General features: G+C 33.5%; 3 protein-coding genes across 5 annotated transcripts; 1 reads left to right on the forward strand and 2 right to left on the reverse strand.

The window, feature by feature from the left end:
* Nucleotides 1-480: 480 nt before the first annotated feature.
* LOC101744598 (uncharacterized) lies at nucleotides 481-4,344 on the reverse strand. 3 transcript variants are annotated; one of them, XM_004923184.5, is made up of 4 exons: nucleotides 4,167-4,344; nucleotides 3,631-3,714; nucleotides 2,062-2,198; nucleotides 481-1,478 (listed from the first exon to the last, which is right to left on the reverse strand). In XM_004923184.5, exons 1-4 carry the CDS (start codon nucleotides 4,210-4,212, stop codon nucleotides 924-926), a joined length of 822 nt encoding a protein of 273 aa, XP_004923241.1. In that variant the 5' UTR covers nucleotides 4,213-4,344; the 3' UTR covers nucleotides 481-923. The 3 variants fall into 3 exon arrangements, with proteins under 3 accessions (XP_004923241.1, XP_037869444.1, XP_062526676.1); XM_038013516.2 differs by lacking the exon at nucleotides 3,631-3,714 and having other exon boundaries at nucleotides 4,167-4,323; XM_062670692.1 differs by lacking the exons at nucleotides 3,631-3,714; nucleotides 4,167-4,344 and adding an exon at nucleotides 2,899-3,039.
* Nucleotides 4,345-7,922: 3,578 nt separating this feature from the next.
* On the forward strand, nucleotides 7,923-9,859 carry LOC101744739 (uncharacterized). The gene is made up of 2 exons (XM_004923185.5): nucleotides 7,923-8,582; nucleotides 9,029-9,859. The coding sequence occupies exons 1-2, from the start codon at nucleotides 8,291-8,293 to the stop codon at nucleotides 9,835-9,837; spliced, it is 1,101 nt and encodes a 366-aa protein (XP_004923242.2). The 5' UTR covers nucleotides 7,923-8,290; the 3' UTR covers nucleotides 9,838-9,859.
* A 390-nt stretch (nucleotides 9,860-10,249) lies between these two features.
* LOC110386901 (reticulocyte-binding protein homolog 2a) lies at nucleotides 10,250-12,119 on the reverse strand. Its single transcript, XM_038013388.2, has 4 exons — nucleotides 11,978-12,119; nucleotides 11,779-11,877; nucleotides 11,567-11,703; nucleotides 10,250-11,414 (listed from the first exon to the last, which is right to left on the reverse strand). Exons 1-4 carry the CDS (start codon nucleotides 12,030-12,032, stop codon nucleotides 10,890-10,892), a joined length of 816 nt encoding a protein of 271 aa, XP_037869316.1. The 5' UTR covers nucleotides 12,033-12,119; the 3' UTR covers nucleotides 10,250-10,889.
* Between the last annotated feature and the right edge of the window lie 1,187 nt (nucleotides 12,120-13,306).

A 13,306-nucleotide genomic window follows, 5' to 3' on the forward strand; every position in this document is an offset into this window, starting at 1 on the left:
CGACTCCAATTTCGGTGCTTTTAGGCCCCTGAAGCACCGTTCACCGTCCTCGTCGAACTAACTAACCCATAGACAAAACCAACGGAGTTTCTCGTCGGATCTCCTCAGTGGGTCACCATCCCGATCTGGTGACAGACTGCGAAGTACCTAGCGCTCTACCTAGAACTAGTGTAAGAAAATTCTCTTAGGTTGAGCCCGTAATCTGTTCGACCCTTTTGAGACCCTCGAGAAGTTTTGTGCAAACCCCTTATTCTGGTTAATCCATTGCACTTCTTATAATTCTAGTAAAATCGGAAAGGCCCTAGAAAAATCTCCAATCCAAAACCATAAACAGGCAAGAAAAAATAGTCCACCAGCCCAGATTTGTACTAATGGCCGAAAGCACTTCTAAAATACAAAAAGTGATATTATACAAAATAAAATGAAACTTATTATTATTGTTACGCGCTGGGGTTTGGGATAAATAAAATTTCACCAAAGTACAACTTAAAACTGTATTTAACACTTGGAACACTTAAAACACTCAGCAAACACTTTAAAACTCTCAATTCGCTTGTTCCGCTTCGCTTCAGGTGATCCATTCGCTGTTTCGCTTCGAGTAGTTCCGATTACTGACTGACTGCGTGTCATCTCTACAACGCTTCTATAGCCGATACCTCATCCCTAGAATTATCGAGAATATTCCACACATCTCTAGTAGTAGTTTCCGCTATCTGACAGTAGGTGGTGTTGTTCTACTTGAGCGTTCGTTCTAGGTGCTACTAGGTCCTTCGATATTCGTTCGACTATTCGGCGATAGATAGCGTTACTCTTACCGGCGTAACATTATTATATTCTATCTACCGGTTTAAACAGTACTTTTTACACATTTTCTCCACTACTTTTATCCTGAAATACAACTTAAAAGTTTAGCATCAATCAACTTATGAAATTGTGAGGTTTTCTTTCATTAGATCACATTTTTCTCTTTCAAGCTGTAAAACTTGATCATGTTCTTTTTCTATTAAGTCAATTATTTTGCCTTCTAGAGATTCTATTAACTCTAGTTCTCTTTTCCGCAATTCCAACTCTTCCTCTTTTAACTTTAGACTTCTCTCATACATTCTATCTCTTAATTGCCTTTGGTCTTCTTGTGTTTTTAAGTATACCAGCCACTGTTTTTCTAATTGTACCTTACTTTGATTTCGTTCTGAATCAATGCGGTTTGCTAATCTGATTTTCCTCATTTCTATAACTGCCTTACTTTCTATAGGTTTCTTGGATAGAGAACTATTCACATTTTGGTTATTTCGTTCATTATTTTTGTGCAATAGTTCTGTTATTAAATAGGAATCACAGTCTACATTATATTGTGAGTAAATACTATCCATTTCTTTGAAATACTTAAATTTTTCATATTGCCTACATTCCGAATCTATGCATTGTTTGTATTTCTTTGTTAAGGCATTTATTTTCCATCTCACTTGATCAGCAGTCATCTGAAAATATTAAATATATAAATTCGATCATAAAGGTATCGGGAATGGATGATTTATTTACGGTTCAACTCTTTTTTGTTGTTTTTAGATTGGCACAACTGTTTTCCATTTTGGCGCGTAGTCTGAGTCTATTTAGAATAAATACAGTGCTGTTTTTCATTAAATCACATCTAGTGTGTAATGCGAATGTCTTATTAGACAAAAACATCAAACAAAAAGTGTCTTAAATATTCCATCGCCAATGGAATTTCGTGTGGAGTCACTGAAAATGTTACAGAAGGTTTACGGTGAATTGACTTTGTCAAAAACATGTGTTTATTGAGTGGTACAAAGTGTACAAAAGCGGTCAAGATATGATGGAAGATTTGCCTCGTTCAGATAGGCTTTCAACGTATGCGATTGGAGTTAACGTTAACGCTAACAAAGGTAAAAGAACTAGTGACTGACAATCCACTTATCAAGTTATTTCTTGTGACCTTTGTTAAGCATTAACTTTGGCCATTGGTAATTCGAAAGTTATTAATGGATCCAGTATGAAAGATATTTTTAATGCAATATATATTTAACTGTTATGAATACATACATCTATGTCAAAATGTTTTAAATTTTGTGAAATAGCCATCCATATTCTAGTCTTCTTTTTGGGTGTTTCTAACATCTGCAAATTTGATTCATACAGTTTCAAGAGTATTGAAGTTGCATTACTTGTCCACACTGCACCTGTAATAACAATTGTAATTGTAATATAGATACTTTTTTTATTGCTTAATGTGTGGACGACAAGCTCATTAGACAAGCTATTTGTTGTTATTATTATTATTATAAATTTTCAAGCATCAAATCAGTATTTTCTAGGAACCATCGAAAGAGATGGTAATCTGCAGAAGCGAAATCGAGAAGCGATGGCAGGTGCGGTAGGACTTCAGTATTTTCTAGGAACCATCGAAAGAAATGCGGTAGGCAGCGGCTTTGAAGCGGTAGGTAGCGGCTTGGCTCTGCCCTTGGCATTGCTGACGTCCATGAGCGACGGTAACCACTCACCATCACGTGGGCAGCATGCTTGTCTGCCTATACGGCAATTAAAAAATTTTATGGTAATCTGCAGAAGCGACATCTGGAGAATATGGCAGGTGTGGTAGGACTTCCTATTTAAGTGTTTTTAAATATGTTTGTACTGGTTTTGCGACGTGCGGACGAGTATTGTAGTGCAGCAAAATGACTTTATCATGTTTTTCAGAGTATTCTGACCATTTTTCTTTTATCTCATTCGCATCAATTGCAGTTGGTAGTGAATAACTGATTATCACTACCAACTGCAATTGATGCGGTTTCCTTTGGTTTTAGCTGTTCCTAATAAATCGCACTCCTCTGACCTCACCAGAATATACATCAGGGGTTTCCACTAATATTAGCCACATACCCATGAATACTTTGCTTTGCCACTAATATTGATGGTTGGCCGTGCTCAATCTATGACTCTGAACTTCAGATTGTAGTAATGGATCCATTTTTTATCAACAGTGACAATTTGATGCAAGATACCTTTTATTTTCTCCCATTGAAGCAACAATACACATGTCAAGGAGGCTATGTACAACAAAACCTATGACTTTCTGCACTTCAGATTGTCATAATAGATCCATTTTTTATCAACAGTGACAATTTGATGCAAGAAACCTTTTCTTTTCTCCCATTGAAGCAACACTACCCATGTCAAGGAGGTTATGTACAACAAATTTCGTTCAATTGTAGCTGTTTCATAATGAATACATTAAGTAGTCGGTGACAATGAAATATTGTCCTATCTGCGGCACCTCATAAAACTACAAACTGATAGTGTTAAAATAATAAATGTGCAAATGGAATAATTTGATTCGAGCCCTACACTGCAGCAGAGGGTAATAAGAAAGAAAGAATAAAAATAACCTAATGGTGATCACTGAAATTATGTTATTGGCAATCTTATTTCAAATATTAACATTCTATCAAGATGAGGATGTATTGTAGGAAGATACATGCAAGCAGCAAGTAATTTTTACAAGCAAGTTTCATGAAAATACTTTGTTTTCTTGTAGTATTAAGAATAGCGATTAATTCTAAAACTTAATCTTTGTTTAAATCTTTGCCATACTTTATAAAAAATAATACATACTATGTTTCTCAGATCTTTCATTCATAATATTGATTCTGTCGTTACTCTCCATTTCACTTGCTGAATCAATAGCAATGTCTTTAGCTGGAAATGTAAAAAATATTTATAAAATCTTGCACAGGCAATAAGAGTATTTATGTACATCATTGTATTTTTCTAATTGATTTTTTAAATGTTTGACTTTACTAGTTATTGGCTTATTGTTGAAATCTTATATCTGGTAGACAGTTTTGTTTTCACAGTTGCTATTTTATGCCCAATGATTAGGGAAAATTTTCCCAGTACTTATTTTGTAAATTTGAACATATTGAGATCATAAATGAATAGATTAGAATGATAATCCTTTAAGTACTACATTTAAATAAGTATAAATAAACGCTATATAACTAGCTAAATTAGGTCTTGTAAACGATATTGCAGTTGAGTTAATTGGATGAATTTAACTAACGGTACTACTACTAAGTTGACTTCTTGTGCTACTCAGTTCAAAAGCCTACTCCATATATTAAAAAACATGTTACATAAAATTCACTCACATTCATCTAAAATAACATACGTAGAAGCATTCCCGCTAAAGTCCATTTATAATTTTATATATTATGTGTATTGTACGATTTATAAATTAAAAACAAAATTTTTTAGTACACAATCAACAGTAAAACCTCATGTACACAAAACAATAAAAATGAAACCAGTGTTGCCAGATGACCGTGTGAATTTCCCCCCAACTTTTTTCGAAAACCCCCCGAAAATAGGCTTTTTGAAGAAAAAAACCCCCAAAACAGTTTTTACTTATTTTAAAGAAGAAATAAAAAACCAAAATGATTCTTTTATTTTTAATCAAGCTATCCCTATAACTTCAACCATCTCTAAACAATTATCACGATCATATTCACTTTCGTTATTATTATTTAAAGCATACTCGTTTTCGAAGTTAAAGATATTTAACATGTCCGATGTGGGAACAAAATTTATGCATCTATTTGGCTGTGAAAATCGAATCCTGAGAACCGCTTCGGCAGTTTCTATTGCTATTTGGTTGCATAATTTGTCCTTTATAATATTGACTTGTGAATAGTATAGTAGACTATAATTATTCTAATAGTAATTGCAAATTGATACTCCAAAAACCTTCGAAATTTCTCCCAACTAACTTTTTCCCCCCGAATGTCCCCCCAAAGAATATTTCACCCCGAATTTCCCCCCCCCAAGGTCGAAAAACCCCCTGAATTTGCAGGGAATCCCCCCCCATCTGGCATCTGTGAATGAAACACAAATTAGTTCACTTTTTTTAGGGATTTTATGACCTGATAACAAAGACCTTTAAGTCATGTCTTATTTTATTTTAAATTCTTAGTTTTATGAAAAATGATAATATGGAGTGAAATGAAATGAAGATGATTCATTTGAGACATTAATCAACTGGCATTAAATTAAATGAAATGAGATGAGATGATGTGGGATGAAATATAAGCTCAGTAAAATGGTGGTCATTTACGGAGATTTTTGCAGTGGACTATTGGAGGATCCCGAGAAGTTACGTCCAGCGGCTTTGTTTCATTTTCCCATATTTGTGCACTTTTACAAATATTAAACAGTTAATTAACCACCGTTATTACACATTTAAACCTGAAGAAACACTAAATAGACAAAATAAAACAAATCACACAACTTCACTCCTCGTGTTCCCGCCAAAAAGTCCTTTCATAATATAATTTTTCATGTTTAAAAAATATATAAAAAATTTGATTGTATGGTGGGATAATTTTGCCTTTCCAGTTGGAAAAATAAAACTACTTAGGTATGGTATAACATACATACCTACCTACCTATAGTCGTAAGGTATTTTTTTATTTTTTATTATACCGGTCACTCACATTCGCACGAATACGCAAACCCGCAAGTGTAGGACGACATTTGCAAATGATTATGCAAAGGTTTCGCTGCATTCGTGGTTTTCCAAGCTGTGTCGGTTTTTCAACGGACATCAAAGCACGCGAACCACGATTATTCGTGTAGTCTCCCACACATTCGCGTGACCAGTTGCGCCCACGATTGCGATGGTAACGGACGTTTCGCCATTTTCATAACTCCATGATTAAGGTACGCTACACAGTAGTGTAACATGCGCGAAAACATTCGTACATTGTACGAATGTTTTCGCGCATGTGCAAATGGGTTCGCATACTCAATTTGCGAACCCGTTTGCGCTTCCTCCTACACTTGTTTACGAATGTCTCACGAATTTCTCCTCCTTTTTAATTCGTCAATAGAACATTGAAGAGAAAAAGAGTTTTGAATTCTTTCCCAGACATCATTAACAGCCATGCTGTTTTTATGGGATTTCTTTTGATGAAGATACGCTACACAGTATATATACTACACGAACTATGAAAATGGCGATACGTCCGTTACCTTCGCAATCGTCGGCGCAAAAGGGCAAACGCATGTGTGGGAGACTACGCGAAGGTTCGCGGTTCGCGCGCTTTGATGTCTGTTAAAAAACCGACACAGCTTGGAAAACCACGAATGTAGCGAAAACTTTGCATAATCATTCGCAAATGTCGTCCTACACTTGCGGGTTTGCGTATTCGTGCGCATGTGAATGACCGGTGTTACTGTGCTGTCAGTTTTTGATGAAATAAAAATAGTATTGTGACAAAGTGAATGATTTTTTTTTTTTTTTTTTTATTGCTTAGATGTGTGGACGAGCTCACAGCCCACCTGCTGTTAAGTGGTTACTGGAGCCCATAGACATCTACAACGTAAAATGCGCCACACACCTTGAGATATAGTTCTAGGTCTCAGTATAGTCACAACGGCTGCCCCACCCTTCAAACCGAAACGCATTACTGCTTCACGGCAGAAATAGGCGGGGCGGTGGTACCTACCCGTGCGGACTCACAAGAGGTCCTACCACCAGTAATTACGCAAATTATAACTTTGCGGGTTTGATTTTTATAGCACGATGTTATTCCTTCACCGTGGAAGTCAACCGTGAACATTTGTTAAGTACGTATTTCATTAGAAAAATTGGTACCCGCTTGCGGGATTCGAACATCGGTGCATCGCTCGATACGAATGCACCGGACGTCTTATCCTTTAGGCCACGACGACTTCTGAAAAAACTCCTGAATTAATGAAATTGCCTCGATTGTCTAGTGAATAGTTAGTGTGCCGAACTGCCGATATCGGGCTCGAATTTTAGTCGTGCTTTGTACATACCAACGAGTTTTCAACGATTATGTTCCTATAGTTTCTACCTATACTGAATACCGAGTGTTTTAAACATTAAGGAAAATATTGCGAGGAAACTTGCAAGACTGTCTTATTTTCAATACATCATATAGTTGAAACTATAGATGTATAAAATATAACAATTATAGGAAATTATAGGTAATGAAAATAATAAAAACTGATTGTAGTTACATACTACTAGTAACATACATTAGAGCACTTTAATATAATTTTTATTGTAAAATAGAAATAATATTCTTTTATAGTTTGAAATGATTCACTCTTCACACTCATTGTTCGTTCATTTGATTGAACGAGAACTGAACGCATCACTATTACTTTAAATATAGCAACATTCAGTGGTCTCGAACCTAAAGAATTTTTCGGTTTTTCTACCGATATGGGCTATGCTCTACCGATATACCGAAATATAACGATTTTTCTACGATTTCAGAGTATACATGGAAATTCTCCCGATTTTTCTACCGATTTGACACTTTTAGACATTATTGATCAAAAAAATGTTAAAATTGGCAAAACTACTTCGATACTTCTTAAGAGTGGGCTCTTTCCCAATATTGTTCAGAGCAATGATTTCCAGGAAATTGATATAGAGCGACGCATTTTAAGAAATTGTAAATATATCAAAACATTTCCTAATGATGTAGAACTATTTTGGCGTAATGTTGGCAAAACGTGGCGATGAAACTCAAATGTTTCCTTTGCTGTCTAATTTCATCCTTAATATTTTATCACTTCCCTATTCATCCGCTAACGTTGAACGCATAATTTCACATATTAATTTTTTGAAAACAAAACAGCGAAATAGGGTGTCTACTGAATCAATCACTGGTCTATTACATGCAAAACGACTTTTTAATACAGCTTATTGTTATGATTTTGAAATTAATTCAACGATGACTGCAGCTATGGCCAAACAATATTGGTATAAAAAATAATTATTCCTAAATATGATTATTATAAATTAGTCTGTAAGTTGTTTTTTTTTTTTCAATAAATAAACGAATTTGATTGAATATTGTATATTTTTTGACAAATATGTACCGATTTTGGGTACAAAATAGTACAAATATACCTATTTTAGCTGGCAAGTCTACCAATCTCGCTCTATGACGTTCGAGATCACCAAGAGATCACTGGCAGCATTATTTTACAGTGACATTAGCTACTGTCAGTTGGTTTCGTCTAATAAAAATACGAAATACGACTATACCTACTTATGTTTACAATTGTATCAAAATAACAATCTTAATATTTTCAAACAAGTACGGTGGTACAGCGGTTTATACATATTTACACTAATAGAGACAATGTATAAATAAACTAGAACAAATAATATTACTATAGATTACTTATACCGAGAATTTTAAATTTATTGTTTACAAGTTGAGAATGTTGAAAAATGATTAAAAACAACCAAATAATTTGGCTTGCCGAAACCAACAACTTTTTAATTAGCACCGATGACAGTGATACAGACAGTTTCAGTCATGTATCTAATGTCGAGGGAAACTCTTCAGAAATTGAGTGGCCTGATGATGAGGACGATGAAATTTTTTTTCCTCCTATGCAATATTTTATAAGACTAAGAAGAAGACGAGTCGATGATTATATGCATATTATAGATTCATGGACTGACGCCGAATTTAAAAATCGAATGAGATTATCAAGAAAAACAGCATTTCGTCTTATTGGTAAAATGGGTTTATAGCTTTTTATCTGAACATATCACTCCTGGGTGTCATAAAGGGCGACCAAGCGATTCACCCGAGGATGGGTAGCATCTGAAAATTATTTATATTGGCGTATTGCAATCACTAACTGATATTTATTGTGAGAGGTGAGAGTATTGTAATGCCACCTGGGCATAGATGACCATACTGTGGTGAAACAATAATGTGTTTCAGTTTGAAGGGAGGACAGCAGTTATTCAATTTCATACAATTATAACATGGACCTATATCTCATAGTGGGGATGGCATATGATATATTGGATATATCTCATAGTATGTTGGTGGATTGAAGTAAACATTTAACACCAGGAAGGCCATATACTTGTTCACCCATATACAAAATAAGATCAATAAAAAAACTTTCATTTTTTTATCATGTCTTACATTAAACATTTTTTGGATTCCAGGTGAATTGGACAAATCAGGATTCATTGCATCACATAAATTTGGACTTAAACCACTCGAGTCAAAGTTATGTTTTTACATATTTCTAACATTTATCTCAAATACTGAACCCTTAACACCAATTGCTACCCGTTTTGATATTTCAATATCATCAACATTTCGTGTCATAAGAAAAGTGGCATCATGGATTTTGACAAAACTGAATGATGCCATAAGATGGCCACAAGATTTTAATGAAATACAATATATTTGTGACAATTTCCATTTAAAGACTGGAATCTCAAACATTTTAGGTGTTATAGATCGTACCCACATAAGAATAGAAAAACCTAAAAATGCTCGAGAGTACTGTAATCCCAAAGGTCACTTTTCAATAATTTTGCAAGCAACGATTGATTCACAATTGAGATTTACAAACATCTTTTGTGGAGAACCAGGCTCATCCAACTGCACTCGGGCCTTGAAGAAATCACCTTTATATCATACAGCAACTCATGACAGAAATTCTTTGTTTCCACACAATACATTTTTAATAGGCCACTCAGGGTATCCATCTTTACCATGGCTAGTACCACCATTTAGAGAAAATAAAAGGCTGACACCTCAACAAAGAGAATTTAATGCATTACATGCATCTGCTAGAAAGTTGGGCGATAGAGCTTTTATTCTGTTAAAGGCTAGGTTCCGCAGAATTAAATTGTTTACTGTTTATCGAAATATAGCTTTCATCACAGACATGATTGTAGCTGCATGTATACTCCATAATTATTGCTTGAATGAAAATGATCATTTAGAGGTTAATCACGACTAAATAATATACAGTGCTACCTCAACATACGAGTTTAATTAATTCTGTAACCTTTCTCGCTTGTCAAATTGCTCATATATCAAAGCAATTTTCCCAATTGAAATTAATTTTAATGCCGTTAATCTGCTCCAGCTCCCAAAAAATGACCTGTCATTTTTTATGTGTTTTTAAATAAGAAAAAAAATTATAATAGTACTCCACATGTGGGGGTATTATGTGATTCCTCGTATCTCAAGTCTTACTCTCATCTCGAAGCAAAATATTGCTCGCGCAGTGGCTTGTACCTCATAACACTCGTATATTAGGGCAATCGTATATTGATGTACCACTGTACATATTTTATGTTACTTAATTATAGATGGTTAACTTGTAACAACTGAGGGATTTAGTTACTATTTTATGCAAAAACTACAGATTTTAGGGAGCTTCATAATTTAATCGCAGTACAGTATGAGCAATGTACAACAGGTTGTGTGTAAGTAGTTTCAAGGAATTAGACATGGCCACAGTAAGCTATGACCGGGATCTACTATTTGTGTGATCCATAATTTTATCTTATTGAGCGATCATTTAAATAAATGTACTTTTTAACAATTAACAAATATTATAATTCTTGGTTATTAATAAAACACATTCGACTTGACCTGTCCTGATGAAACTGGAAGGCTCTTTAGGCCACCATTAATCCTGCTATTCTAGAAAAGGTTACACTTTGTTTCTGAAGGGACCCTTGACTTGAAATCAGATTATCAAGCCAGTAATTTCTTTTGTAGCATTTTTTTTCAATTAATTGTACTGCGTCCAATATTGTAGGGTTTAAAGCTAGGCGGTGACAGAGGTCCAACTGATCTTGTGTGAAACAATAAGCATCAGAGATGCCTTTACTTCAATTAGTAGATTCATGAAGTATGAATTTCTTAAAATGGCGTGTATAAATTGTATTAGATTAACAGCTTTGTTTTTTATAAAGATAGTTTGTTTTACTAATTTTGCTTCAAAAATGGATTTTTCTTGGCTTTTCCTAGTAATAGCCAATTTACCCAAGAACAACAAATTTACTGTCTCAAAATTTCATGTTCTGCCACTAGTTTCCTTAACAAAGCACATTTCTCTCGTTCTATTTTAAGAAGTTCTTCTTGTTTGTTTTCTCTTAGTTGTAACTTTCTTAAAGCTATGGATTGTTTCAGTTCTAATTCTTTTCTTCTCAATTGTAGTTCCTCTTCTTTTAATCTCAAACTCCTCTCATACCTTTCATCTCTTATTTGTTTTTGTTCCTCTTGTCTTTTAATGTATTCTATCCACTGTTTATCTAATTCTACTTTAGCTCTACGTTCTGCCCTTAATTTTCTAAAAGGAGTTGTTGTTTTCATTAAGTTCTTTCGGTCTTTACTTTTCTCTGCGTCTTCTTGTATAACACCAGAAGCCAATCTATAATTTCCACCATTATCGTTGTAGCGGCCTAATATTTGGTGCATCTCATTAAAATACTTAAAAGATACTGCTCCTTGTCCATTGTCAATGCAGTCTTTATATTTTTTTGTGAGTGCATTTATTTTCCATCTGACCTGATCTGCAGTTACCTGTAATTATTATCAGCTTCAGAAGTGTTTCTTGTTTTTAATTTTAATTTTCATGAATATATTATATCAATCAATATTTTACAGTATTTTAAAACCTTTGAATCATTTACTCAGCTCTTAAACAGTACATACTCAAACCAAGGTTCTATTACCTCTACGTTTAATGATTTTAATTCTTCTGCAATAGATATCCACATCTTTGATTTCTTCTTAGGATTATCCAACATATGTATTTTAGTTTCGTATAAATTTAGTAACATTATTGTAGAATTTTTTGTCCAAATGATATCTGTGGAATTTTTATATGATAACTACACTTAAATACTGATGTAACGAAAATTTCATAATTAGTATAAAATCTTACTTTGCTTATTCATTTCATTTACATCCGATTCTTCTTGTTGGCTAATGTTTTGATTGTGATTGTATGTTGGAACTGGCATATTTGGTTTGTACAAATTAGCTAAAATTTAATTGAATATAGTAGAATAGTTTAAAATATTTAAAACATTTTTTAGTATGATTGAAGAATAAAGTACCTATAAATTGTTTACATTACTTACGTTGACTATCGAGAATAGCTAAGACCGCTACATTGTTATGAATGTTTTCATCCATTTTGATTTAGATATAAATTTAATCAGACCTTTTAGTTAATTTATGCTTGTGGAATAAACTTCATATGTTAATTATTCGCCGTCCTTTTATACGGTATCTTATTTTGACCATTTTACCTTTTTGTAAAATACAAAATACAATTATCAAATTTGAAATTTTTTTAAAGATATTTTATATTTATTTATTATGACTTGGTAACTAAGACCTTTAGGTCAAGCCTTATTTTAATTTTAATGAAAACTTTTTTTATAAGAAAATTATATTATGAAATGAAATGAAGTTGATTAATATCAGATGAGATGATATGGGATGAAATTTAATCTCAGTAAAATTGTGGACATTTACTGAAACTTTTGCAGTTGACTTTTTGGAGGATCCTGAGAAGTTACGTTCAGTGGCTTTCTTTCATTTTCCCACATTTGTGCACTTTTACAGATACTAAATAGTTAATAAACCACCGTTATTACACATTTAAACCTAAAGAAAGTTTAATAAATCTATGTGAATAAGGGATGAGATCTGAAATCGTTTCATCGATCGTTATTTTTACCAATGAATCGATCTCAATAAAAAGCTGATAGAGTGAAACGAAGCATTGCACTCCTGAATAAGTATATATTATTTTATTTAAATAATCGTAAAACTGTTATTGGCCACATGATTTCGGTTATCTAAATCTTGCATCAACGCAATATGAAATAAACGAAAAAACAGGAATTCGAAGTTTATTATAAACAAGGTTTTCAAGACATAACTAAGATAAAATAATGATAGATGGTAAAATAACAATATGTTAGAACTATAATTTAAATAATAGATTATGGAAAAGAAGGTTATAACAAGTATTATCTAGTTAATTACATTTTTTTAATAAATCACCTCGGTTTTATTGTGCATGGATTTTCAGATTGATCTTTTTTGCGTGTCTAAGCTATGTTCGTTCTAAGTTTTGTTTCCTTTTTCCTCACTAGCTCTTCGCCTGCAGCATGGCCTAAGTGTAATATCGCGTGAGCACAATTGGAATGAATGATAGCCTATATTCTTGACAGGATTCAAACTATTTCCATATCAGATTACGTCTTATTTGGCGATTTGTACGTTAAGATGTAAAGTAAATTTCGTATATGACGATACTATTAGAGATATGCACCAAAGTAATGCACCAAATTAATGCACCAAAATTATGCACCAAATTAATCGCTGTCTATCACTACTTGAAAGTCCATTCCATAATTCTGCAGGTATATGTAAACAGACCAAACGACAGAAAAATA

Source organism: Bombyx mori, chromosome 10 (genome assembly GCF_030269925.1).
Source record: "Bombyx mori chromosome 10, ASM3026992v2".
Classification (NCBI taxonomy): Eukaryota; Metazoa; Arthropoda; class Insecta; order Lepidoptera; family Bombycidae; genus Bombyx; species Bombyx mori.

Coding starts and splice junctions, on each gene's coding strand:
- LOC101744598 (XM_004923184.5), bottom strand. CDS start 4,212: ATGGACTTTAGCGGGAATGCTTCTACGTATGTTATTTTAGATGAAT. Junction 3,715..4,166: donor GTATGTTATTTTAGATGAAT/GTGAGTGAATTT, acceptor TTACATTTCCAG/CTAAAGACATTGCTATTGAT. Junction 1,479..2,061: donor TAAAACATTTTGACATAGAT/GTATGTATTCAT, acceptor TAATATTTTCAG/ATGACTGCTGATCAAGTGAG.
- LOC101744739 (XM_004923185.5), top strand. CDS start 8,291: ATGATTAAAAACAACCAAATAATTTGGCTTGCCGAAACCAACAACTTT. Junction 8,583..9,028: donor AACAGCATTTCGTCTTATTG/GTAAAATGGGTT, acceptor TTTGGATTCCAG/GTGAATTGGACAAATCAGGA.
- LOC110386901 (XM_038013388.2), bottom strand. CDS start 12,032: ATGGATGAAAACATTCATAACAATGTAGCGGTCTTAGCTATTCTCGAT. Junction 11,704..11,778: donor AAATGAAATGAATAAGCAAA/GTAAGATTTTAT, acceptor AAAATTCCACAG/ATATCATTTGGACAAAAAAT. Junction 11,415..11,566: donor TAAAATCATTAAACGTAGAG/GTAATAGAACCT, acceptor TAATAATTACAG/GTAACTGCAGATCAGGTCAG.